This window comes from Cebidichthys violaceus, unplaced genomic scaffold, assembly GCF_023349555.1.
Source record: "Cebidichthys violaceus isolate CVI_PGR_0920_01 unplaced genomic scaffold, fCebVio1.0.p SCAF_1, whole genome shotgun sequence".
NCBI lineage: Eukaryota > Metazoa > Chordata > Actinopteri > Perciformes > Stichaeidae > Cebidichthys > Cebidichthys violaceus.
The window spans coordinates 17,126,367-17,153,138 of NW_027176262.1; the positions used below are offsets into that span (position 1 = coordinate 17,126,367).

A 26,772-nucleotide genomic window follows, 5' to 3' on the forward strand; every position below is an offset into this window, starting at 1 on the left:
CTCTTAAATGTATGAGGAGAAATACAAAAAAATATATAACCAAAAATATATTTATACAGATTTCTCACACTAGACTGTTACCTTTTTTTAAAGTATTTTTCATTTTATAACAACAATTGTGTAACTGAGTAAACATGCAGACTATAGAAAATACTCCATCTGCATGTTTAAAATATTACCACACTCTATAGAACAACATGTAACATACCTGCATTTATGAAAAAGGACAACAGAAGAATGGTCATCTCTTGCGGACAACAGCGCGTGCTCTGTCTAGAAAGACGGCATCACGATAGTGTTAGCTAAACCGGAGACATTTTTACTGGCAATAAAACACATAAAAAACGTATAGTTAACTTAATGAAAACATGGCGAATATAATCTAAGACAATTAATATTCAAACAAATAAAGCCAGCTACAATGTTAAGTACTTTTCAAGCTAGTTAACATATTGTCCATGGACATTCACAGACACATTACCTCGTAACGAATCCTCCGTCGCATTGAGGATTACCCATAGTCCTTTGCGGCTACTATTCAGTGCAGGTACACATTTCCAACAGCAGATGGCGTAGTTTTCCCATTTAGCGGGATTTAACCTGAACCTTTTCAACTATGTTACATCAGCAAACTAGGAAACACACTGACAGACATTGGAGGCCCGTTAGCAATCTTTCTAGCGCGCCCTTTCAACTTAGGTCGGAGTTTTCCATCGCGTAAGTGCACTTCCGTATCAGTTCCTTAGCAAAATGTTTGTCCCACGTTGATGACTTATGAAGAGGGCTTTTACTTTGTCCCACGTTGATGACGTATGAAGAGGGCTTTTACTTTGTCCCACATTGATGACATATTGAAAGCGGGATTTCTCTCGATTTCACTTATTTCGCGGATCAGATCATTAGGCCGGCTGCCATCAGGACATGCAACTGAAGAAAAGTGCGAACAGTGGAGATTGATATGCTTGGTTAAAATGAACAATTAAATAGGTAAATGTAAACTAATATGCAAAGCTCCTGGCCAGTTGTACATTTACAAATGTTTTATATTCAACCATGTTCTTCTGAGGGAGAGTCTGTTTTTTTTTTTTTTTTTACATGAATGAATGGCTGAGAGGATTGTTTTTACGAGTGTATTGTTTGCATCTTGCAATGAATATTGATATGTTCTTTATCATTTTGTGTTGTGTCTATTTGCCTTTCCTGTTGAAAAACTATGGGTTTTGAGGCTCTGATGGCCTTTCAATGTTATTTATAAATGCTTTGTAAGGCATAAATAGTCCTCGCTTTAGATGAGGTCACACAAAATAATGTACTAATGATTAGTAACTACCTAATTAATCATGAATTGCAGTATTAATACGCATTTATAAAGCATATATTAACATAGTCTCTAACCATTAGTGCATATCTAAAACATTATATATATATATAAATGCATGAATAATGTACATCTAAATAAGTTGTTAACTTTACTTACACTTTATAAATTATCTTATTCATCATCTACAACTCCTTAATAATTGGTTTGTAATAATACTTAATTTACAAATGGGGAATCCATCATTTATAAAGTATGAAAACACAATCATGAAACACATAATAGACAAGCTTATTAATCAAGAATAAAACATTTATAACTGTTGTTATGAATTGCATACTAATGAGTGCCAATGTAGGAACAATGCATTATAAATGATGAATTAAGTGTTTACTCATACTTAACTAATGCTTCACAGTGTGTAGTTATTATAAAGTGTTACCAATTTTGGTAAGCGACGAAAAAGAGTTGATGTTGGCATACAATAAATGTGTCCATAATTTTGGTTAACAAAAGAGTAAAACCACCCGGCTGAGAAATTATTGTAATCTGCAGATTACAATAAATGTGCAGATTTTTTGCTTTTTCATTCTTTTGACCTCTATGGCCATACTCTCAGCATTGAACCTTAGTCTAGCAAACATAAACATTACATATGTAAAACAAAGTAATTATTTCTCCCATTGAAAAAATAACAAGACTGTTCATACCAAATGCAAAGCAAAGTTTTGTCACCTTTTGTCGTTACACAAAAGGTGAATGCAAACACACAAATCCATGCCAGGTGATGCAAATGATGCAATGCAAATATGCAGAATTCTCATCATTCGAGCAAGTTAAAATATTTCAATGAAAACTCTGGAGATCACCAAAGTCAGTAGAATTAATGTGTGTGTGTGTGTGTGTGTGTGTGTGTGTGTGTGTGTGTGTGTGTGTGTGTGTGTGTGTGTGTGTGTGTGTGTGCGTGCGTGCGTGCGTGCGTGCGTGTGTGTGTGTGTGTATTTTTTATTTGTAAAAGTTTTGATATTAGCGTGTTAGCTCAATAAGTGCGCTGATCCGAGGCGGTACAAGAGGAGGTGAACATAGTCAAAGTTGATAGTCAATGTATTTCCTCATGTTGAATTTCTAATGTTAATATGCCGGCCTTATCTGCATAGGGATGAATTGTCCTTGAAACCTTAATTAAATCTTAGCTGGATCTGGCAATATTAGCTGGTAACTAGTGAGAATCTGAGAAAATAGCTGGTAAGAATAGGAGCTGGTAGCTGGCTGACCTGTTTCAAAGATATACTGTACATAGATATATTTATATATACAGACTAATTGTATACAAAGATATTCATATACAGTGACTTGACTTGAATCCTGGAATGTAAGTTTAAGTAGCAGGCACACAGATGACATTTCTAAAACACAAATCACGGATCTGTTTAATAGAACAATTGATCATAAATTTATAGAAAGACATATAATAGTAATATAATTGCTAGCCATGTCTTTCAATCCAAATGGCTGTCATCAGTTAAGTACAGCAGTTAGTTCTCAAACTACAAGTTGTGGCCGTGAGGGTGTATGGGCACGACCTCAAAACCACTGATACAACTCCAAATGACATCACCAATGCAGCTTCACTGGCACATTTACAGAAATGTCAATTAATGTGCACTGTCCATGTAACTGTTTAAATAAACTAAAAATAAATATAAAGAAAATAAAAGAAAACTCACTGCACTAAACTGAATTGAAATAAAAAAGAGACAATATAGCAGACTGGGGTGTATTTGTGTGCACTAGCTCACAAACAATCCCTTCAGGGATTAAAGGTGTACTTTTTACAATTGTGTATCTCACTTTCATAAAGAGAGCGCTCAAGAGAAACAATTTAATTAAAAGAATGGTTTAAATCAAATAACAGAGTCAACAGACTTATAGTTCCTGGTATGGTAAAAAGCTCCATAAACAATGGATCCTACTTTTCCCATAATGCAACTTGATAGTACACTTCTATAAGCTTCCTTTGGCATTTATTTGTTGTCATCACATAAAGAATGGTTCATGGGTGACACATTCCTCCAGCAGCTGACACTGAATAATATCAATGCAGCGGGACTGCAGGACCAAACTCACAACTGGGTCACACTTGAGAGTCTGTGGTTGATTCGTTTAGCCTTTTTTAAGTGCAATTCAAGCATCCACAATGACATGGTTTGTGAATCTGAATAGGCCCTGCAGAATTATGTCGACTAATCTCAAGGATGTCAATTCAGATGGAACTAATTCTACATGGGGTTTTTAACGACTATTTTGCAGTTCATCAAAGAAATGGATTTTTTCTGAGAAAGCATGGCAGATATAGGCAGGAGAGACATCCCAGTAACAATTACATTGCTCCATTTCCAACTGTAAATCTAATCCCATCAAGAAACGGTGAAACGGTATCCAACAAACAGTTTGATTGTTTGGCTGAACTATGCAGAGTATTAAGTGGAGTAAGAAAGGACGTTTCAATGCATGTAAATGATACAGCTGCTCTACTCTACTGATTCAGGCACAGATTAAAGTCAAACTTATTATAAAGCTAGGGAAGATTGTGTTTAACTTGGAAACAGTGTATCACAGGGTAACTCAAAGTGTGTTACAGTTAACTTTACCCTCTTGTAAATCATCAGCTCTTGTGTAAGCTTGTTTGCTCTACTAGAGAGTTTTGTCATGTGGTACAAAAACAAGAATCAGTTTCCTCAGTATGTATAACAGGCTTCTGAAGACTTCTACCAGTGTGTAGTAGCCGGTGCTCTGTTGTTTGCTGTGGGTTGGTGTACTGGTGAGGCCAGCAGACTCTACAAGCTCTGTGGTCACATGAAAAGTAAATGAATAGTAGCAGTGCTCCAGATACCAGAGCCAATAGAAAGCCTACAGTAAGTGTTGCTCACACCTAAAGAAAGATCTCCTATGCATGGAAGATAAATTAATGAAATATAAGAAATTTTATTCTGATAAAGAAACAATCAAGATTGTTGAAAGTGTAAATATTTGCTAATTCATTCTTTTGACCTCCATGGCCATACTCTCTGCATTTCTAAAAAACCTTAGTCTAGCAAACAAACATTACATATGTAAAACCAAGTCATTATTTCTCCCATTGAAAAAATAACAAGACTGTTCATACTAAATGCGAAGCAAAGTTTTTGTGTGTGCATCAGAAGTATAATTGTGAATCTCATTGTATGTGTGTATTCTGTTTACATAATGATGAATATTTTTGTGTAGAATAATTTATTATAATTCACAAAATGTGAATCCTTCTGTGTGTATTCATTAATATTGAGAGTGATCTGACCACATACTGGTTTTACAACCTCTAGTGCTGCTTGAAAGGCTTACTAGCCGTTATAGAGCTTTCAACTGATAACAAGTTGTCTCCACGACAAATGAGAAAACTGCAGAAGAACATGAGAGCTGAAGGCTCCAAAAGCTCAACGGATGTTGAGTTAAGAATAATTATTGGATTTTTACAGTCCTCGACCACAATCAGCATAAGTCTTCACCACTCAGCTAGCAGGATGCACCATGTCAAAGGAACTCTCAAGGTCAACTACAAACATGTCTATGTTCACAGTTATTCCCACAAATAAAAATAGAGTTCTGAGAGACGCACTTTATAATAATGATAATAGCTGAAATAATAATAACATCATCATCATGAGACCCTCCCCCACAGACCTGGTCAACCTCTACAATAACACACTATCCTCCTGCCTCGATCAGCTTGCACCTCTTGAAATCAGAACTGTCTCTTTCACCCACACTGCTCCTTGGTTCACCCCTGAACTCCATCTGATGAATTCCCGGAAACGCTGACTAGACAAAATGGCCTCACAGTACACACCCTAATTTAAAAGGAATACATACAGCAATAGAAACTGGCTCTCAATACTGCTCGCTCCACCTACTACTGGCATCATCCACTCCGGTTCTGCCAACCCCAAGGTCCTCTTCTACACAATAAATAAACTTCTCAAACCTATGCACATCCACCAAAATTATCAACAAACTACAATACATCCAAAACAGCTACCGTCTGCTCTCCCACTCCCACACCAGAGATCACATCACCCCAGTCCTTCAAAATCTCCACTGGCTCCCCATACAGCAAAGAATACAGTTCAAAACTCTCCTCATTACATACCAAGCCCTTCACAACCTAGCCCCTTCATTTCTTTCGGAACCCCTGCAATGACACACAATGGGTTTGATGTCATACAGGTTGGAGAGGATGTAAGGGAGGTATACGGGAGACCAGTAGCCAAGAATTTTTATGATTAGGTTGGGGATTGCTTGCCTAGAAGCGTTGGAGGTGTCTCCGATGCGGATTGAAAGGCCTGAATAAATATCAGGGGATATTCCGGATTTAGATACAATTTTGCGGAAGTAGTGGTGAAACCAGGACAGTGTCGCTACTTTGCCCATCTCTGTGATAAACAGGGGTTTGTGCAGAGAAGTTTGGCTGGCTAGTCTTAAGCTTATGTAGTCGTCGATGGGTTTGTATGGATTTAGGTACGAGTCTATAGTCGGAAGAGGTAGATGGGTTGAGATGGACCAAATTGATTTGTCTGGCTTCATTTGAGGTTATAGATGAGGGTGTCAGGAGGATGGATGGAAATGTCAGACATGGTTGTTTTTAAGGATGGTACTTGAGGGTGAACTGTGAGCAGCACTGGAAGCCGAAGAATGCCAGTAATGCTAGAACATGGGTTCTAAGACTTTGTCTGTGAATGGAGACATTAATTCCAATTATGTAGAACTATATGGTGGAAGATTTAAACTTGAGAATTTAATGGGTGAATGTATGAAGTTTGAGAAAGTCAGGACATCAAGTGAAGGGAATGGAAGGCGGTGTAATAATACACGTAAACCGTTCGGTACGAGGCTTAAGAACCGAACAATATGTTTGAATAATACTAGTGCATTTGGAAAATGCAGAAGCTTAAATTGTGGGAAATCTAATGTTTTCGGTGGACTGCGCTTACATAACAGACAACACTGCATATATGTGAGTTTCAAACATTTAGATATATTTAAACAAATAGATATAGTTGATGGTGATATTATGATAAATCAAACTCCAACAAAAGTGGGTCACAAAATTAGTTTTAATAACCTGGGAAGTGGGAGGCTCAGATGATGAACTGGTGCTGTGCCGAAACCAGAGTGAGCTTCTCCATAAACTGCATTAAATCAAGACAATGTGATGGTCTTCTTGGAATTTCGTGTCCCCACAGAATGGCTGCAATAGCGAGTGACTACATTTCGGAGATTGTTGAGAGGAGTAAGGCTGAGAACCACCTGCCAATGTAGAAGCTGCTGAAGCTGATGGAAGGGGCTGTGTCTGTGAGAAGTTGGATGTTTTCTAACTTGGTGGCGTGGTGGTTTAAAATAAAGAAGATGCCATTCCATGAGGAGAGGAACTTGTGCCACAGTTTTTGTTGTTGTGGATACTCCATCGCAAGTGACTTAGTCGTGTAAAGATGGAATGGAGGCGGCGACTGAAAGGAGGTGTGACAAGTAGAACCAATCTTGAGGGATATTATGCAGCAAAATAATTTAGTGTTTGCTGCATCTATGAGCCAGGAGGAAATTTGAGATGAGTATGGATATCCTATACATTTACTTAATAGGCAGAAATGCTTAGAGTGAGAAGGAGTCAAGGGTAATGTCAAAGTAATGCCACAAAGTAATATGCACCCTTCCAAAGGACCCTGAAAAGGTGCCAGTAGTCTGGGTAAATGGAAAGGACTTTGAAGGCGCTGGTGATGTCTACCTTGGACAAACAGGCTCCTTAACCTGCAAGGCGGATAAAAGATGTGAAGTGAACAAATGTAGTGTACTGCGTGAAGAAGTCCAGGCTGGGAATTAGGCTATTGATGCAAGCATCAATAGCCTACATAGTACAGTAGAGCCATGGGCGGATGAGAGGCCTATAATGAGTGTGGTTTTTTCTGACTATTTCCTAATAGCTACGCCGATTGGATTGATTATGGGGAACGATGGGCTGGGAATGGGCCAATCATGGATGTATCTTTAATTTCTATAGCCAGGAGTTTATTGACTGTGCCAGGCTCGCAATTTGCTGACTACAAATTGTAGAATGTGTATGAGGAATCTGGCATAACCTGCACACCGGTGGAAGCCATGCGTGAAACCTTGTATTAGGAAGTTGGCTAACTGGCGATGTTTTTTCATTTTTTTTTATACTTTATTCATCCTGCAAGAGGAAATTTGTTCTCTGCATTTGACCCATCCCTATACAGGGAGCAGTGGGCTGATCCAGAGAAGCGCCCGGGGATGTTACAGGCTGTGCTTGGTTGGATTATTGGCACACGCCGAATAAGGAGGTAAGGAGGAACAGCTTGAAGCGTTGCATCCTAGGTCGTTCAAATAATTGAAGACCACCCTCCCACCCTGGTAGGGGATTGGTCTACATCTCTTATCTAGCCTTTGGGGAGAGGGCAGAAGGTAGTTGGCTGGGTGTTGCCTGGTTCAGGGTTGATGGATGGTGGGGGAACCACGGATGGTGGGCTGCGGAAAACAGAGGGGCTTTGTTTATCAGGAGCTGAGGAACGAGGGGCTGTGAGGGTGCATGTAGTGGCTGGATGGGACCGTGTACCACAAAGCTCGCAATTCAAAGAAGAGCGAACTGCGAAAATGCGACAATACAGTTCGGGGTCTAGTGTTCCCCAGTATGTTTCCTGGTTGTATTGCTGCAAGTGACAAGTTTTTTAATGCAAAAAGAACGTGATATGTATGGAAACCATTGCCACCATACCGCAAGGGCAGGTTGAGGATCAGCAACAAGTAGTCGCCCAACTCTGGTCTGCGGTCATGAAAGAATGTCCCAGTACAGAGAGAAAGAGAAGGCAAATTCGACTGTTGTGAGTTCCTTGGAGCGGGTAGGGATTTGCCATGACTACATGAGGCTCGGAAAGTGAGAGAGGTGTTTTGTTGTGAGATTGTGAACAGTGAAAAGTTTTGCTTTTTTATCAGACTGATGGAAAGGGACATTGTGATTCACACTCAGTTTTGTAGTGAATCCTGCGGTGTAGGCTGCTGGTCCTTGTTAAGAAAGAGTTTTTCATTTGTTGTGGGGACATTTTCAGTAAAAAATAAAGTGAATGCAATGGATCTTCATATCCTATCCATCCTGGACAAGGAAGTAAGCCTGACTGGTTCTTTGGTACAAACATATTCAGAGATTAGGAGGAAAAGGAGAGAGGGTGGTCTTTCCTCATACACATATTTATAATGAAAAGCCATTAAAAAGTGCATTTTGAATAGAATGTGAACTTTTACAGTATGCTTTAGTCTCACAGATGTTTGGTCAGTCTATAATGGGACCACGTTATTTGACTGTCAGAGCTTTACACTTAAGATCTTAGAATCATTACCAAACTCGTCTCTATTAATAAGCAAAGGGGTATTAAAAATGACAACCAGTGAACAGCTGTGATGATCTGTCAGGATGGATTCTTCTCAGAATTGATGACAAATGACATGGTGCATAAGAACCTTTTTATTTTTTTGCACTGAATTGGAAAAAACCCCAGTAAAAACAAAACCCACTCACTTTCTGCAGATAGGGGACATACTGTTGACACTGCTTAATGTCTTTGAACATTAGAAATTCATCAAAACATTACAGATGAAACAAATGTACAAAAAGATTTCCTCATTACCAGAAAAAAAATTTCACAAAAAAAAATTCTGGGATGTAAAGTCTGGATTTAATACTGTGCAAAATGTGTCTATATTAATATAAATGGCATTCAGTCAGTCAGTGGCAGAGGAAGAATGATAGTTAATATTCCATAGTCTCAGTGTCCACATTTACGTCAAACAGTCCAACATAAAAACTCAAAGGAAGTTCAGGATTGCAATTACATATCTACAAAATCTAGCTATGTACACTGTACAGAGATTTAAACATATAAAGAAAAGAGGCGGTGCATGCCCGAGTGGATCAGGCAGATTATAGTACAATACAGTAACTATCTGAAGCAGCCGCATGTGCAGTCTGCCCTGTTGGCCAGATGTTAACTAAGCCATTCATGACCTGGATAAGGGGTTGACTTCTGTCTGCAGACATGGTGAACACGCTACAAAGTAACAGAAAACACCGGGATGCAGTGCCGCTAAAAATGTGTCTATTCAGCATGGCCTTTTCCCGAATAATGGTGTCACATTTAATAGATCAAAGAAATGGCGGTAAACCAGATAAAACGTGGAAAGCTAGTGCTGGACAAAATTATTGCTACCAAATCTAACGGTTTAATCATTTAATATTAATGGTCATTATATACATGTATGTGTCAACCACTATTGTTAACAGCAGCTGATAACATTTGGTAACGAGATAAGACGACAATCTTGATACTTGTAACAAACTTCCACTTAAATTTGATCCCGCTCCGATAGAGTTGGCTGACCACCTCAAAACATTTTGGGGGTTACAAATTAAATATACTGTGAAAAAAAAGTACTGTGCCTTATCTGTATATAAGATAATCATGTTCTTGGCTTACGCACACAAATATAAAGCATGAAGATCAATGACACATTGAACACTTTGGACTAATGAGATGATGGTTAAAATGTCATGGCTTGATGGGCGGTTTGATTTCTTTTTGGGAAAGGAGCAAGCACATTCCACATTAAAACAAATAAATGGCTTTTTGAAATGTGGCCAGAACATTGTTTAATACTTATTCACCAGTAAGGTCTACTATTTTACAAAGTCTGTACAGGCTTGGAGCATTACAAAGTTTACAAATCCAAGGAGGACAATGGGGAAAATGGGGATTCATGTCCTTTTTTATTCTAAGAAATAATTGGTCCAATGGGCCTCTGTGAAGGAGCAGGGAACCAAACAAACCTTTCACTTGTCCCTTGTCCTTCTTCAAATTGTCTCTACCACATCTGTAAATGTCAATCTCTTTTGGATTAGTCTTTCTCATTCACATTCTCTATTCCATTCTTTTCACATTACAAATGACCCCTTTATGGAACAGGAAGGACACTTTTGATTGATCTGCACAGCGGGGACAGGACGGAAAACACACTGAGTTCGTCAATCATGCTAAAACTCAACAGTCCCATTTCTGGACAGACATGGGAGGGAGCTCTGTTGTGAATGTGGTTAAAAAATGTATGGTTCTAAGATCGTTGTTATAGTCTGTGGTTGTAAACTACAACAATGCATTGCTGCAGCTAGCATTGCTGACAAAGCATTTCTTCCTGTAATAACATCCACTTGTGCATCTCCTTTCATCTGCTCCAATGTTTGGCTCCTTCTCGTCAATTATACATCCCATAGGATCACTGTACTGGTCAATCAATCACACCTCAGTCTGTTGTTGTGAGTCAGTGATGATGGTCACCCCTCGACGAAGCTCGTCCATACTGTCAAAGTCGCTGCCATGTTCAGAGTCATCCAGCCCGCAGGGGGCGGACATGTCCGAGGCTGATGATGCACCAACAGACAGTCGCATATTTAGCGACACAGAGTCATCAGTGTCCCCATTTCCTGGGCTTACGCCACTCATTGAAGAGCTGAAGTCCCCTTGGGGGGCCTCTCCAACGGGCAGTTGGTGGGGAGGCAAGTATTGGCTGGGGTGGAAGTGTGGCCGGGCATGCTGATGCCCTGTGCTGCCAGAGCTCAGGGTGCTTTCTTTGGAGACTGGTGGGTTGGTGGGCAGTGGCGTGTAGGGCTCAGCATAGTCCTCAACTGTGGGCAGCGGAGGTGGCAGCTGGTCTTGGCTCAAGAACTCTTCTTCGTGGGGAGGGGGGTAGTCGCTGTCAATGTCATAGCCTCCCAGGTAGTAGTCTGACTCCAGTTCACGGGTGCTTCCTCCAAGGCGGGGGGCTGAGCCTGCTACATCACTGCCAGGACCTGCCTCATAACCTGGCACCTCTTCAATGTCTGACAACCTGGTGCTCGGCATCCAGTCAGATGTGTCCCAGTGATATGCTGGACAGTAGAAGGGGAGATGGTTAATAACAATCTAGACAGTGAAAAAAGACAACAACAAAGTAGTCTCCGCAATGTAGAGCTTTGCAGCAGAGATGCCTTATTATGCACCAGGAATATAAACAATACAGAGGTGTTGAAGGTTAGGTACATGACAAGGCACAACCTGTTCCGAAAAACATGTTAGGTCTTTAAAAGGTATGTGTCATGCACAACAGGAGCCTTTGAGGGTCAGGGTCACAGGTGTCACAGCATGCTGAGGTTCATGAAGACTTGCAGCACTCAAGCCATGTTGACAGCCTCAAAAAACACAGCAACATTGGATTCTGGATGTTTTCTGGATGTTAACGGGATACTTCAAATATCTGGTACATTTTCCTATTGGTCAATGTACCAAAGGGATTCAAAAATAAATCATCATCAGTGGATTGTTGGTTCCTATGCACCCTGTACCACTTAAAAACTCCATGCAAATACTTAAAAATGTAGTATGAATACAAAGATAAAGTTTATATTTAGTCCGCTTGGTAGCTGTGTCACATTGCAGTAGCAAGAATACCATTACCAGAATACTCACATGTTGTGTTTTTCTTTGTAATTTCAACATTTCTTATCCTGAGAAGTGATCTATTGTGGTCTTGCAGATAATGACTGGTCAGTCTCAGAAGCAAAAGAAGAAGTAGTGTGATGTTGTTATTGTGCCAGAAAATCTTAGGTAGGAGGTTGTGGTGGAAGATTTGGGTGTCTAATTGTGACATAGGTGACTGCAGACCACAATCTTACCTAAACTTTTTACAGTGTTTTAGTGCCTGATCAACTTCACCAAACTACAACCGGTGGTAGATAAGACAACAATCATATGAATCATTTTTGGCTACATTGGGTTGTTTTGCAAGGCATTGACTAACAATTATTGGACATGTAATTCTACCATGGGGCGTCAGATCAGAAAATGCTCATATGGCTCATTTTGGAAGAGGACAAACTAGGTTGTAATACTTATGTGTGCTGTCAAGTCAACCATCAGGCAGTTGCACTCAAATGGCCCATATAACTACTATTTTTATATCATAACGTATATGCGACTGCAAAACTCATCATGTTCAGTCTGCAAACAGCCAATTATGCTTGGTGTAAATTGCTTACATTTAATTGGTCCCGCTTTTGCGAAGCATCTACTGATGATAAATGTCTACCAAAATGCAAAAAAATTGTAAATACAGAACATCACATGATTTTCTGACTTTGCAAGTTGATGAAGACTGACCCAAGGCAGCATAAGAAGTGAAAGGCAAGCAAGTTGTTTGGGGATCCTAGAGTCTAACATTATAAAACATTGGTTGTCTCCTCCAAGCAAAGCCAGCTTGCATTTTTTGTTTGTCTGCAATGGGACTCAGTTGGGGTCTGCTAAGGTGTTAGCATTGAGCACTGCAGCCAACAATGTACTGACATAGCATAAATGCTGTATCTCATCACAAAGGTTCCTCTGACCAAAAGGACAATGTACCAACAACTCTGTAGATTAATTTAACTGAAGGCAAAGTTCATTTCAGAGCAAATGGTGAGTGAAGCAATGACAAATCAAACAAAAAAACATCCATGCATGAAAGCAGAACACAAACCATGGTAAGACTGAGGCTGTGAAAACTTCATCACGCAACAACTGGTACAGTACCATCACTGAGCTGGAAATAAAAATCCAAACAAAGTGACATGGTGGGATGCAGTAAGATGAGAGTTGCAGGCAAACAGTTGTTGGGGGGGTAGAGTGACATCCCTGGGCTGCTAATTCAGCACAACACAATGCGTGGCAAACAAGCTGTGGGAGGGGTAGGAAATCACATCAAATCACACATACGCACACAAACCTCCGACCCGGGGAGGGGGATGAGCAGTGGAATTAATCAATGACAGAGAAGTAGAAAGATACAGGGGGTAGACAAAATAATTTCAGTCAGGATAGTCTAGATAAGAGATGAAAAGTGCTGATTCCAGATTTGATTTTCAAGCAGACTGCAGACTGTCTGGAGTCAATGCCTGACTATAGGCATTGACTCCATATGACCATCTGGTTGTAGATAGTGTTTTGATGCTACCGGTGGTGAGGCAAGGTGGAACTTGGATGTTGGCTTCTGTTTGCTTCGAGTCGTTGCAGGTGCAGAGACTTTGATATTAAGGGGCGATTGGCTTCCCTGCAGAAGGACGGGAGGAGTGGTAGCTTTAGGCCGAAAGATGCCCTGCAGAGTTTTCTGTAAACAAACTCAAAGCCTTGTGTGTATCCTTGAGGTCTAGCAGATGTGTTGAATGATTTTCCTTCCTCATGAAATGAAGCCAATTTTTTAAAAAAAGACAAAAACCTGCACTGTATATATCCATGTTTACAAGTTACAGGTATTTTTCTTCCCTGCCTTTTGCTGGTGAAATACTACATTTCTCAACATATTACTGTCACCTGTGGACAGGGGAATAGTATGAAACCAAACTGTGAAAGTGGACATTTTGACTAAATGCTGGCACTAGAGGACAGGTCAACAAAATTGAATGGAATGGAACTTAATGGAAATTTGGTTGAAACATCTTGTTCTGGACCAAATACTACATAGACTGATCTACCAGCATCTTCATCATTAGGCCCTGGTGACAGCAGGCTAAAACAATGTGTTGAACACCGACACATACACTGTATGTGTGTTTTGACAAAAAAACGACAACAAACGCATACAGAGTTGAAAAATGCAGCTAATTGACGTACAGCCTAATATGACCGATGTTTTTAAGCAGTCTTTAAAATGTAGATTCTGTTAATCCACTAACAAAGTTATTTTCATTGGGTGATTGTTATTTTGTCTACTCGCTGCAGATAGATAGAGAAAAAGATAGATGGGGTAGGCAGGTGGGTAGGTAGGTGGGTTGGTGGGCTCTGGTAGTCACCTCTGTTGTAGGTTTCACCATGGTCCATAACTGACACTGTCAGACGGAAGAACAACATAACATAGAGCCCTTTAGCATTGGATCATGAGTGTCTGCTTTTCTAAATGTAATTTTACAGGATAAAAGATAATTTAGGTTAGAGGTGCTGTGGGAATTTGGGTGAGTCTCTAAAATGCTTTTGTTTTGTTAACATTTTCAATCATAGCTCACATTTCCCCCCTAAAATTTCCATCCAGTTCTGTTTTGATTCTCAAAAACAGATGAAAACTGAATCAGAAACTGACTGGGAATTCAGAAGCTAAAGTGTTAACAAGCACCTCATCATTATACCCACAAAAAAACAATGACTGGTTTGCTACTTTTCAACAACTACAACTCTTCTGAGCTCATGGGAGCTGTAGTTGTCATACAGACTGTGTATCTGTATGTGGGTGTGTGTGTGTGTGTGTGTGTGTGTGTGTGTGTGTGTGTGTGTGTGGGGGGGGGGGGGGGGGGGGGGGGAGAGACTGCCTGTGTGTGTCACAGCCACCACTAGGGACTCCAATTCTTTCTATTAAGTTCCTCTGGATTTTATCCTTTTCACTCTTGTCTTTGTATGTTTATGAAGTACATTCATAGAGCAGTGGATAAGCATGAATCTTTTGCTCAAGCTAGTGCAGATGTACCTTTGCCTCAGTTTGCAAAGAATTAATGCACCTATAACTGTTTGTGACCGCTTGCCTCTTTCTATTGACTTTGTTTGCATCTGTGCACTATTTAACATGTTCTTAGCGTTCTGTCAAAACATCCAATTGATGAGGAGGAGGCTGCAAAGTGTCTGACTTTGAGAAAGGAGACCTGGGTTTGCCTCCCATACTGATAAATAAACTGTTTGTTGTTTTTGGTATGAGGACTTGTCATTGTCTTAATATGGTTCAAAGCATCAAGTGTTCAAGTTTTACTTTCCAGTACAGTGGTAGAGGCTAAAGTAACAAAGAATATTGACAGAGGCCCACTGTAATGTTAAAGCTTAACAAAGAGCAATAAATGAAACCATCTGTGTCACGGAGGGCCAACCATGAGCTGCCATGAGGAGCTTACAGTCTGCAAGCTTTCATTCCAACCAAAGGATTAACACCACTTGAGGGAGTGGAGTAAAATGGAGGCAGTCGTCAGTGAAATCACTTACTGAGGTCATCAGTGAAATATGGTTAGCAACCACTGCTCTATGGAAAAATAACTGAAGAAGAAGAGCTAACCTGGAAGTGGGTTGGACTGACTAACCACAGACTGTGAGAAAGGAGAAAATAAATATGAATCTGTATAAATATAGGGAGCTAATTTAGATGTGCAGTGCCCGTAAGGGTCCACTTACTGAAAATACTGTAGCACAGAGTGAGTGTTTTTTGCTTAGTATACAGTAACTGCAGACACCTCTGATGACCAGACTGAGACAAAAGAGTGAGAGGAGAGACACAAAGGGGATAAGACATGGTACCTTCACTTTCGATTGTGTCGACTGCATCATTGACCAGTCGAATGACAGTCACTATGGAGGCTTGTGGAGGAAGAAAAGGAGATAAGTTTTGAAATACAGTCATCCAAAGTGGAAAATGCTCTTCATGGCATTAGTCCCCTCACACCTGTGGCATTGCTCATAGCTGCCCACTACCTGTCCTGTCTGCAGAGGGGATACCTGGTCTGCCACCGGCACAGTCAAGACTTCTTGCTGATTTTGATGTTTGGGGGCAATTTGCATACAACATTGTTCATATACTGTATATGGAGATACTTTAGGTTGAAAATAAATCAGCAATTGAATTACCTTCACAAATGTAAAGAAAACCACGTGAGAAGAAAACAATAAAGAGGATAAAAACCAACAACACAACACTACTGCTTTTTGTCATTTTAGCGCAGACACTGGTGACACCAGTCAGACATTAACAACAACAGGAATGAATATGGCAACAGTATCTATTTGGCTAATTCATATAGTTAATCAATTGATGATTAGGGGAAAAACGGGGGTGTTTTTGAATGATGATCATTCTGAAAAGTAAAACAATGAATCTCATGGTTTGCAAACAAAATCTAGTGAGAACAGGACGATGCAATGAAAATGAAACACAAAATCAAATACACAGTTCCAGCACAAAGGCCACGACTACCAACACCACACTGTGAAGCGGTCTACACCCCTTAGCTTCTTCAAGAAGGTTTATAATAATGCTGTTGTGATATCATTATGATTTACAGTTGTGAGAAAATATTTGTGAAAATGTTTGAGAATACATCCCTGCATGATTTTGCAGCAATAACAGCAAATGGATAAAACATGCAAACGAGGAGGCAGCGACACTCATTTCAACTCACAACATGTGGTTGCACAGAATTGACAACATATTGTCGATTCTGCTAATCTTGGAGCCTTAACTGTAGTGTGTTAACGAATAACAAAAAAGTCCTTGGCTAAAATCGCCCCAACTGAGGTTACCTAAAATTTCCATCTGACCTGAGAAAAGACCATGGGGTTATTAAAATCAGTTAATGCCCATTTGGCTTGATGATGGTACCAGAGGAGATTCATCCTCTGGAAACAATGAATATCCACAGAAAAGTTTAAGCAACTCAAAGCATTACATTCAAGATACTATTGGTCTTTCAGTCTACACTTAGCCAAGTATGGCGCTGCCCTGTTCTGTTCTAAAAATGTTATCTTGTCTCCAAAATTAGTTTTGAGATTTTTTTGAAAAGAAATCTACCATTTAGATTTTGAATGTGTGGTCAATTCATCAAAACAATGGCTACTTGAACATTCAAGTAGCCATTGTTTTGATGAAACAAGGTAGTGCACAAGTGCTTTCAGAGACCTTCTAACTAGCTAACGATCTAGCAGGCCATTTCCACTAATGCAACTACACATAACCTAACCTGTCGCCAATATACACATTCTAATTTTGTTTTCACTGTACTCTTCTCGCTTTCGGGGTGAATTCCTGATCATAAATTTCAGCTGTGCTCAGAAGTGGTACTAAATCCAGAATACCGGTCTAAATTCTCAGTGTTTTTATCAAGTTTAGTCCTTAAAACAAAAAAAGTAATTATTGTAGGTTATTTTAATATGCATGTGGATGTCGATAATGATAGCCTTAGTACTGTGTTAATCTAATTATTAGATTTGATTGGCTTCTGTCAGTGGATATGGTGTTCCACCAAGCTGGAAAAATCTTAGTAAGTCTGGCGAGATTTTATATGTATAGTATAGACATATGAAGCCCCTCCATAATGCCAGAGCAGCCTATTACTCATCATTAATAGAAGAAAAAATAAGAACAACCCCAAGTTTCTCTTCAGCACTGTAGCCAGGCTGACAGAGAGTCACAGCTCTGTTGAGCCGTGTATTCCTATAGACCTCAGTAGTAATGACTTCATGAACTTTTTCAATGATGAGATTTAAACTATTAGAGACAGGATTAATAATCTCCTGCCCTCAAATGGTACCAATTTATCTTTTAACACAGGAACCTGAGAGACAGCAGCATGTGTACTAACCAAGAGTAAGAAAACAGATCATATTATTGCCATATTAGCTTCTCTGCACTGGCTCCCTATAAAACCCAGAATAGAATTTAAAAGAGGCAATTAATGCTGCAATCTAAATTACTCCAGATATTCATTGTTTTCTCACAAATGTATCACAACGCAGTCTTAAGGATAATACAGGTATTGCATGGATACTAATGAGTACAATTGGCAAACAGCAGAGAGAGACACCCAGTGGAACCAAATAACAAACTAGCAAACAAAGCATTTCAAAATAATCACATTCAAAAGAAAAGAAACACTAAAAAACTGGGGTATTCTGAGAACCCTGAACCACTCTTGCTGCAGGTGAAAAGTGTGTGTCTTACCATTATCATCACAGGAGTCAGACTGGAAGGAGCTCAGTGATTGGACCTCAGAGTTACTGCTTTTGTTGCTCCCGGAGAAACACGTTACTTCTTCTGCCATGTCAACCATCTTACCTGATGGGAGAGGGGAAGGTCAGGAGGTACGAGGCCAACTACTTATAATAACGTTTGTAAAATTATTATTATTAGTCACGTTTCTGTTACTATTACTGCTTTTATTAATATTTATTATAAAAATAAGTAAAAGTAGTACTGGGGGGGGGGCTTTTCCAAGGAGAGGGTTTTGGAACAGAGGATGGTCATATGCTGTACAGATTGTAAAGCCTGATGAAGCAAATATGTGATTTGTGATACTGGTCTTTACAAATTAAATGGATTTGAAGTAAATGGTAATAATTTAGCATCAATAAAAATGCATCAAACCCAGTAAGTCTAAGGTGGAAAAAAACATTTGTGCACAGGAAGTAGTAGCTTGTGCTTTCAAATTAATCATTGGCATGCATAAATTAACAGGACATAATGTTCAACCATATTGTTTATTAGTAACAAAATAATCTAAGATCAAAGGGTCTCATCTCATGTTCAATTAACTTCTTTGTTTCTGAAGAATTCATTAACTCTCCCAAATTAAGCATGTTACAGCTGTTATTTCAATGCACCAGAGACGTATTTAATCAGCATTGTATATCGTCTTCAGCCATGTATTTAATTCTTTTTTCTTTACATACATAGCATCAAGGAATCTTTGAGTTCTATCTTATCTCATTTCCACGGTGTAGATGAGTGAGCACTGGGCAGTATCAGAAACGTACCCATCATTGAAGGACTCGGACCGGGGCAGAACAACTTGATCAGGACATCTCTAACTTCCAAGCTCAATTTAATTACATTTTGACTTTTGTTAAAACAAGAAGTCTGAATTGTATCTGGTGCAAAAGTGTATGAAGTCCAAGCATCTCATTTAGATGACCCTGTCCATGCTTTAACAACTTTTATTTTGCACTACATAAGGTTACACAGTGGCACCTAATGAACAAAACTGTCCAAAGACATTTGAATGAATGTGATACCAATTTTATCAATCAATATAACATTTAACTTCTGCCAACGCTCCCCCCTAGAGGACACAAAAACTGTCCCTAATTTATTAACTCTAACTTATTCAAATGTTATATTCTCACATCAGCAGGGAGTAAAAAGCACACACACACACACACACACACACACACACTCACCCTCATCATCCCATGGGCTCTTGCGTAGGGAGTCACAGTCTGAGCGACAGGGCGACACTGGCGGCAGGTTGGGGGCCACACTGCACACCACCACCCCCCTCCTGGTGGTTCCTGACAGGATCCTTGGTGACTCTGGGTGAAAGGTGCTCATCTCGGTATGCTCCACACTGCGCCCGTCCACCATCTTCTCCAGCGTGGACCGCGGGTCTCCTTGGAAACAGGGCGTGTATGCCATGGGCCTCACAGGGACCTGTGGAGGTCCCATCATCCCTCCCACTACAGTGGCCCCCAGCCCCGGCTCAGAGTACAGGTTGAGAGGGTCTCCTGGTGTGCAGTGTAGGGTCTTAAATTGAACACCGTTGGCCTTGTTGAGGAGTGCTGCAGTGGCTGGGTCCTGGACCAGAGACAGGTTGTTCCGAGAGTAGTTCTTCTGGAAAACCTTCTTTCGGAAAGCGATGAAGAGGATGATGAGGGTGATGATGACCAAAAGCACCACAGCGATTCCGATCAGCTCCTCTTTACCAACCACAGTGTGACCGGCCTGCATGTCTGGGACGACAACGGGCCGAAGACCACAGCGCTGGCCCACGAAGCCCGCTGTGCAGTTACAGTAGAACGAGCCATAAGTGTTGACGCAGACGCCACCGTTCTCACACTCACCCTCTGGATTGCTGCGGTCACATTCGTTCACATCTTCCTCACAGCTGCAGCATGGAGGGATGGAGGAAAGAGGAGAAAGATCTGGAGTGAGATGATAGTGTATGAATACCTTGTGACTGCTCAGTTACCTGCTCACAGATGGATTGCTTTATAACAGCCAGAGAGTGAGAGAGTAAGAGATGCACTGCGGATAGATTGAAGGAGAAGAAGTTCCTGTGTGGGCTCACAACTCTGTCTATTAAGCTGCTGTGTGCATTTTCCAGTTCAATTTAGCTTTAAACAATTTTAAAGAGAGTGTAAGGGCGAGGGCAAACAATGTTGATGAAGAGTTTAGTTCTTGATTTTGGAAAGGACACTTGCTCATCCATCCAGTTTTATAAAAGATCTTAGCTTTTTTAATTTACAAATCGGTGGCTCAGTCATTAACCTATATGTAACATATAACCAAAAGGCATGTAACAAAATAGATTTTACTCAATCCTTTAAGGTCCTTAAGTTCAGCTTTGTGTGTTTGGACTGGCACTCACATCAGACCCTTGAAGCCCCTCCTGCAGCTGCAGAGGAAGGCGTTGCCGATGGGCTTACATACGCCACCGTTCTGACATGGGTTGGGAACACACGCCGTTATCTCCATCTCACAGCGCCCTCCGGTGTACTGGGGGTGACAGCTGCATGAGAACCCTGGCAGACAGACAGAAGATACACTTCATTAAGAATCCAGAGCGGTCAGTGGACTGGATTGCATTTGCTCACAAGGGAATGGGTCTGACACACACCACTTTAAATCACAAATACACAAAAGAAAACGCTGAGGAATTAGCATTTTGCATTGTGTGAACGCAATACATGTGAGTCAAACACATTTCCACAGCGCTGTGCAAATGACAACAGTGGGCTGCCGCAATTCCCACGGTGCATTGCTCATTACAGTGTAAATGAGGAACATGTGGTGTGTGGGAGGTCTTCCAGCAGTGTTTAGTAAGGCCTGCTACTGTAACCTGTGCTGACACTGTAGTTGGGGATTTCTACCATCAGCTGTTGATCACAAGTCTTCCTTAATAACCTCATGGTTTCTCTTCTCTCTCTTTGATTGGTGATAGATGAGTCTGGATTTATATGCTCTGTATGAAAAGTGCCTGGCTTGAATCCTTTGAATTTTTAAAAAAGCCCTGACAAACTATATATTATTGTTATGAAATGTTCGAATGTGGTCAAAAAAATGAATTACCAGTAAATATAGAAATAGATATAACATCTTAGAAATGTATTTATCCATATCAAGTTTGGGATTCTATGAGCAAAGTTGAATTTTGATAGAAGTTTGTGTCAAATGAATAGAATCAATTTTTTGGCTCCTCAGAATTGTAATGTTCAGAAATTTCTCAAACAGAAAGGAAGAAGGCCATAGTGGAGAAGAAGGCCACTGAGGAGAAGAAGCAGCAGCCCCCCCCCTTTGCACTCTTTGTTCCATCAGCAAGCAGGGCAGGAGTCAGAAGGTCCAGGTCAAAATCAAAAATATTTAATATTGTTAACAGAAGCCAAAACAATCACAAACCAAATGACACTACTGATAGTAAAATATTTCAAGAAATATGAGACCCCGTTCATACCACAGGACAGATTGATATATCTGCCCCATGGTACGAAGGAAGTCTGATTCTCTCAGGGGACAAACAGCTCCTTTGCCCCCCCAGAGTTGCATTCCTCAACCTATCGATCAGTTCCACGATTGGCTGAAGTCCAATGAGCTCCTCCTTGGATCCTGACCCATTGTCCTGGGCAGACACCTCTGTGAACTACCCTCTTCCCCCGCAGATTTACACCTCCTGGCATTCCTCAAACCCCCATCACAGACACTCAATATACATTCAATGACCACACTCCTTGGTTTAACACTTCCTAAGTAAACACACTGTGACACATAATATCCAGCACTAGGAATGCTTTAAAACTTAAAATTCCTCACAGAATACAAACACCTTCCAACACTAATTGTAATTTTTTACATTTAGTCCTCTTAAATGTAAAAAGACATTTGCAGAGGAGCAAAACTACTCCTTCAGTTACAATACAGTCTCATAGAAAACTAGGCTCAAAGACACAGTGTATAAGTGATTCCTGGATTGTATTGAAGTATACAATAATTTCTATGTTCTGGTCACTCAGTGTACTTATAATCTTTCTTAGTACAGCAGATCTGTGTTATCAATTAATTTCAAATTTTATATGAAACAATTTCATGAACAATAGGTTCATTAGAAGTTACTATAAGGAACTTTAATTTTGTGTGATTTTGGCGATCCCTGTGGATGAAAGTGGTATGGTTTCCGAGCACCAGAGTCCCATAAGGAAACCTCTACTCTTACTGCAGCAGGGTCTGACTGTCTGCCCTGCTCAGTCCTGGTTCTGATTCTGGTTCTCCTGTGCCTCCCTTCCATCCAGCGGGCCCAGGGTGTACACAGACCACAGAGGCTTTAAATTCAGACTGTTTCATAATCCGTTCCTCACAGTAACTTTGAGTCCCAAATGATTATTTAACTTATTAAATACAATATATTGTATATCAATTCTTCCCTTTGTTAAGCCATCAAGGTTTAGTTTCATAGTTCAGAGATGTTTTAGATCAGACGGGCATGTCAGCCAATCATATGAGCACTGATCATGGTTTCAACTCTTGATTCTTATTCCAATTATTTCTAAATAATAAAAAAATATACTTTCAATACATTTTGACTAAATTATCAAAGAAAAAAAAATTGCCAATACTACAAACACATTCTTTTAAACCATTGCATCACTTTTTCAGGACCGGGGGCTCCCTCTGTGTTGACATTGTTTCATCAATCATGGCTAAAATAACCACGAATGCTGCCTTGTACATGTTGTGGAAGTCCCACATATCATGTTACGAGGAGGGTCATCCAGAGGAGTATTCAATGTCTCTTGCTAGCCACATGCCAGCAGCTTTACTACAGCTGTAGGAACCCAAAATAAACAATTTTGCTGTGATTTAATTGCAATAAACGGATATACAGGATGTAGAAATAGCTACATAATGATGCAGATTTTTTTTTAAAGTCTGAATTCATGCAGTCAGGTCTGTCTACAAGATGACAGGCAAACAACTTTTAAAATGCTTGTTTTCTGAATGGAGCTCGATCAGTGCTAGAGAATGCTAACATTGTAGCAGCTCCATCAACACTCAACATAACATCATATAGGTGTAAATATGGCAGCGTTGTTATTGTTTCTACCATATAGTTTGTACAAATGTATTTATACACATAGTTTGGTTCGGTCTCTACTAATATGAGGTTGATTCAACAACAGCAGGACGTCAGGGATGACAGGAGGAGAATCTCTGTGCTGATAGGCTTTCGAGACACAGCGATGTGCGAATTTTTCGCTCGAGTTGAAATATTTCAACAACGCGAAAGAGGCGAATGTGCAGATCGCGTGGTGCGATTTTGCGTCTCCTCGCATCTTTGCATTGACTTTGTATGTAACCTCGTCGCGCAAACAATTTGCTTCGATTGTGCTTCCTGTTACTCACCCCCAGAGGGCAGGCTGGTGCAAGTGGCTCCATTGCGACAGGGCTGCTGCAGGCAGGCGTCGGGATAGAGGATGCAGCCCAGCTTCAGCTCCGTCAGTCCCACCACCTCTGCATAGCGCGAGCGTTTGTTCTGCAACGGCAGCTCATTGTTGTTCAACATGACCGAGTCTAGGCAGCCCTGGAAACCTTCAAGCACCCGGGGGTCCTTCTGGTAGTCCACGAGGCTGCGAGAGTTGGGGTGCTGCACCTGAGGAGAGAAGGGTCAGAGATTAATTCATAAACTTCCAAAGACAGCCTAAAGATGTGATGACTGACCACCTGTCATTCACAAGAAGAGAAGAAAATGAACCAAGAACACAGACACACACAGTATTTGTGAGAAATCTCAGGTATGTCATTTCCTTTCACTAAACATTAAACGTTACAATTTTACTGATTTTGTTTCTCCTCAAAATCCATTTTAAAAGAGTCGATTGCTTTCATCAGAATGTGTTAGCTTCCATCAAAATGTTAGGGAATATTAGGGCATAACTACCTCCTACCACTTTGGATAATTATTAAGCACAATGTGTAATACATGCTCAGTCTCAAATATGCAAAGCATATGGTAAATAGAAACAGCTGTAAATGGTCTCCTACATTTTTAGTTTGCAGATCAAAATGTGCATGTTGTAAATCAATGACGGAGTGTTAAATGCATTTAACAACCTGGTTCTTATTTTCATAGACATTACAACCACAGACCAGTTATTTGGAAGTGAAAACAAAGATGCGTTTCAGCTAGAAAGTCATCTTTTTAAGCTGAAAATTGTTTATTTTTTAGATTTGTAGGTATACACGCTGCTGTTCTCCCTAATATGACCATCTGAAACCTCAGTGGCAGCTGCAGCTCCTCATGGACTGACCAGTGCTCCAAAGTAGATGGTTCTGTCTGGAGCAAGTGGTTGTATGAATGGTGGTCCACGTCGTCGCTCAACGTAGCTGTCATCCAGCGCCAGGCTGCTGAAGTTGCGATTTAGCTCCAGTGCCACCGTGTGCCAGCTGCCATCATTGATTGGACGGCCGGAGATGCCCAACATGTCGGGACTGTCGCCACCACCACCACCGCCAAGGCCACAGGCCAGCTGGAACCACAGCTTCCCCTCCTCCAGCTGCACACACACACACACACACACACACACACACACACACACACACACACACACACACACACACACACACTTTATTGTTGTACAGTATATCTAATCAGGCAGTTCATTTAAGGACAGTTGTCTTGTTTGTCTTCTATCAAAGTCTCATTCAAACAGTTCTAATCCCTTGTTAGGTTCACTTTCATAGCTAGTGTATATTCAAACATCCATTAGCAGCTGTGCATAACAAGCATATGCACTAGATGATTCTGCAGCTTTCCAAAATGTTAACTGCAGAATTTGGTTAGTGTTCTGAAAAGTAACAAAAATGTCTGATTAATACCACACTGAATGACAAAACGGCATCCACCGTATACAAAAGGATCTTTACCGCAAATGTTTTAAACAGAAACAACTGCTGTCTAATCAAACAATGTTAATATTCTTTGACATATCTGTCAAATATATCTAATCATTACAACTAAATAAAAGTCTATAATAACATTTTTACTAACTTTAACATTACTATGGTGCATAAGACAATATTTCCGTCAATGTGTTTGTATTTTAAAGGATGGGCCCACAAAGAGCAGAGCAGCCGCTGTTGCTGTGTGTGTTGGTGTATGTACCTTGAGCACAGTGCAGGGCTCAGTGTGTGTGTACATAATGATTCCTCTGCTTTGCAGTGTTCGGATCCTGAGACTGACTTTCAGTTCCGGCTGCAGCCGCTCAGACAGTCTGTACTTGATGTAGCTGTTTCCTGAGAAACTCAGAGACGAATGGCCTGGACCCGCCCCCCCACACAAACAGACACATTGGTTAATGAATCACATTCCAGAGCAGGTATTCATGACATCGCAAGCACATTAAAATGTTGTTGTTGCAAGTATTATTTTCACACATCAAAACTATTCACCCAGACTTGAAAATTGAGTGTGTTCCCTCTATTTCTTACTCACCTGCACACTCTCCCAGTTTGCCTGGTGGACACTGACATGCGTAGCGCCCTCTGGTGGCCTCAACTGAAACACATTGCATGTCTGCTGGACACGACTGGTCCTCACACTGTTCGGACAGGACAGCACAGTTGGCATCTGTAAACGCACGCACGCACACAAGGACAGAGAGAAAACACACTTATCATACTGCCATAAAGAACATGAACTGAAAGAAAAACAGAGGAAATATTATCAACATGTAATATTGATCTGAAAACCGGCACTGAAATAGAATTAACTGAATGGATAGATAGATCAATAAATCATGTTCTCAACTGACTGTGTATTTTAGAGAAACACTGGACTTCAGCAGGTATTCTATGTTTGAGCGTCACAGACACATCCTGTGTTTCATGCACAACATCTGTGTGTTTCTTGGAATGAACACATGCACTTTTGATGCAAAGTGACATGTTTCTCAATTTCTTCAATTCGGGAATAATACCATTCCAACTGTAATTCAATCATCACCCTGTCATTACTATTTGCATAACATTACTAATTTATTACACTTGAAAGGAAACTTCATGGCCCTTAACCAGCATTTCATGCATTTTAGTTAAATAATCTAATGTTACATGTGACATTCATGCACTAAATGCAATTGCATGACACTTGATAAGCAACTTGTCCCATGAAAGTTCTCTCGTGACATACGGGTGCATTTTATGTCATGGAATATATGCCAAGTTTCCATTTCATGCACAAAATGCCACAACTGAGTGCATTTTGGTGTCAATGAAGTGCTGTAGTAATTAAAATGATAAAATAATAAAGTTTGTAAAAACACTGAATTTTTTTTGGAGCCTGTTTTGGGGAAACACGTGTCTCGTAGAAGAACTCTGTAGCACATTTAAAAGTAAAAAAATCTTTCCACAGGATTTAAACTCATATCATTGTGTAGAAAAATATGATGGGAAGACAGGGAACTGTGCCGTTACACCACGCTGGACACGTCAATATTATTTAGAGACATAGGATAAGAACTGCTGCACACAGTCAGCAGTCGCTCTTGAAAGCAGAAAGCAGCCAG

General features: G+C 40.4%; 1 protein-coding gene across 6 annotated transcripts in view; it reads right to left on the reverse strand.

Annotated features, from left to right (window-relative positions):
- Window positions 1-8,867: 8,867 nt before the first annotated feature.
- Window positions 8,868-26,772, reverse strand: part of LOC137874066 (protocadherin Fat 3-like) — a 227,113-nt gene continuing 209,208 nt past the window's right edge. For 4 of the 6 annotated variants that reach the window (XM_068712713.1, XM_068712702.1, XM_068712726.1 and 1 more), the window contains 10 exons: window positions 25,701-25,835; window positions 25,371-25,525; window positions 24,517-24,762; window positions 23,612-23,858; window positions 20,586-20,739; window positions 19,399-20,102; window positions 18,164-18,277; window positions 15,748-15,807; window positions 14,271-14,306; window positions 8,868-11,339 (listed from right to left, as the gene is read on the reverse strand). In XM_068712713.1, coding sequence (XP_068568814.1) covers window positions 10,708-11,339; window positions 14,271-14,306; window positions 15,748-15,807; window positions 18,164-18,277; window positions 19,399-20,102; window positions 20,586-20,739; window positions 23,612-23,858; window positions 24,517-24,762; window positions 25,371-25,525; window positions 25,701-25,835 — 2,483 coding nt within the window. In that variant the 3' untranslated portion in view covers window positions 8,868-10,707. The remainder of the gene's footprint in view (window positions 11,340-14,270; window positions 14,307-15,747; window positions 15,808-18,163; window positions 18,278-19,398; window positions 20,103-20,585; window positions 20,740-23,611; window positions 23,859-24,516; window positions 24,763-25,370; window positions 25,526-25,700; window positions 25,836-26,772) is intronic. The other 2 variants (XM_068712737.1, XM_068712721.1) reach the window with 1 other exon arrangement.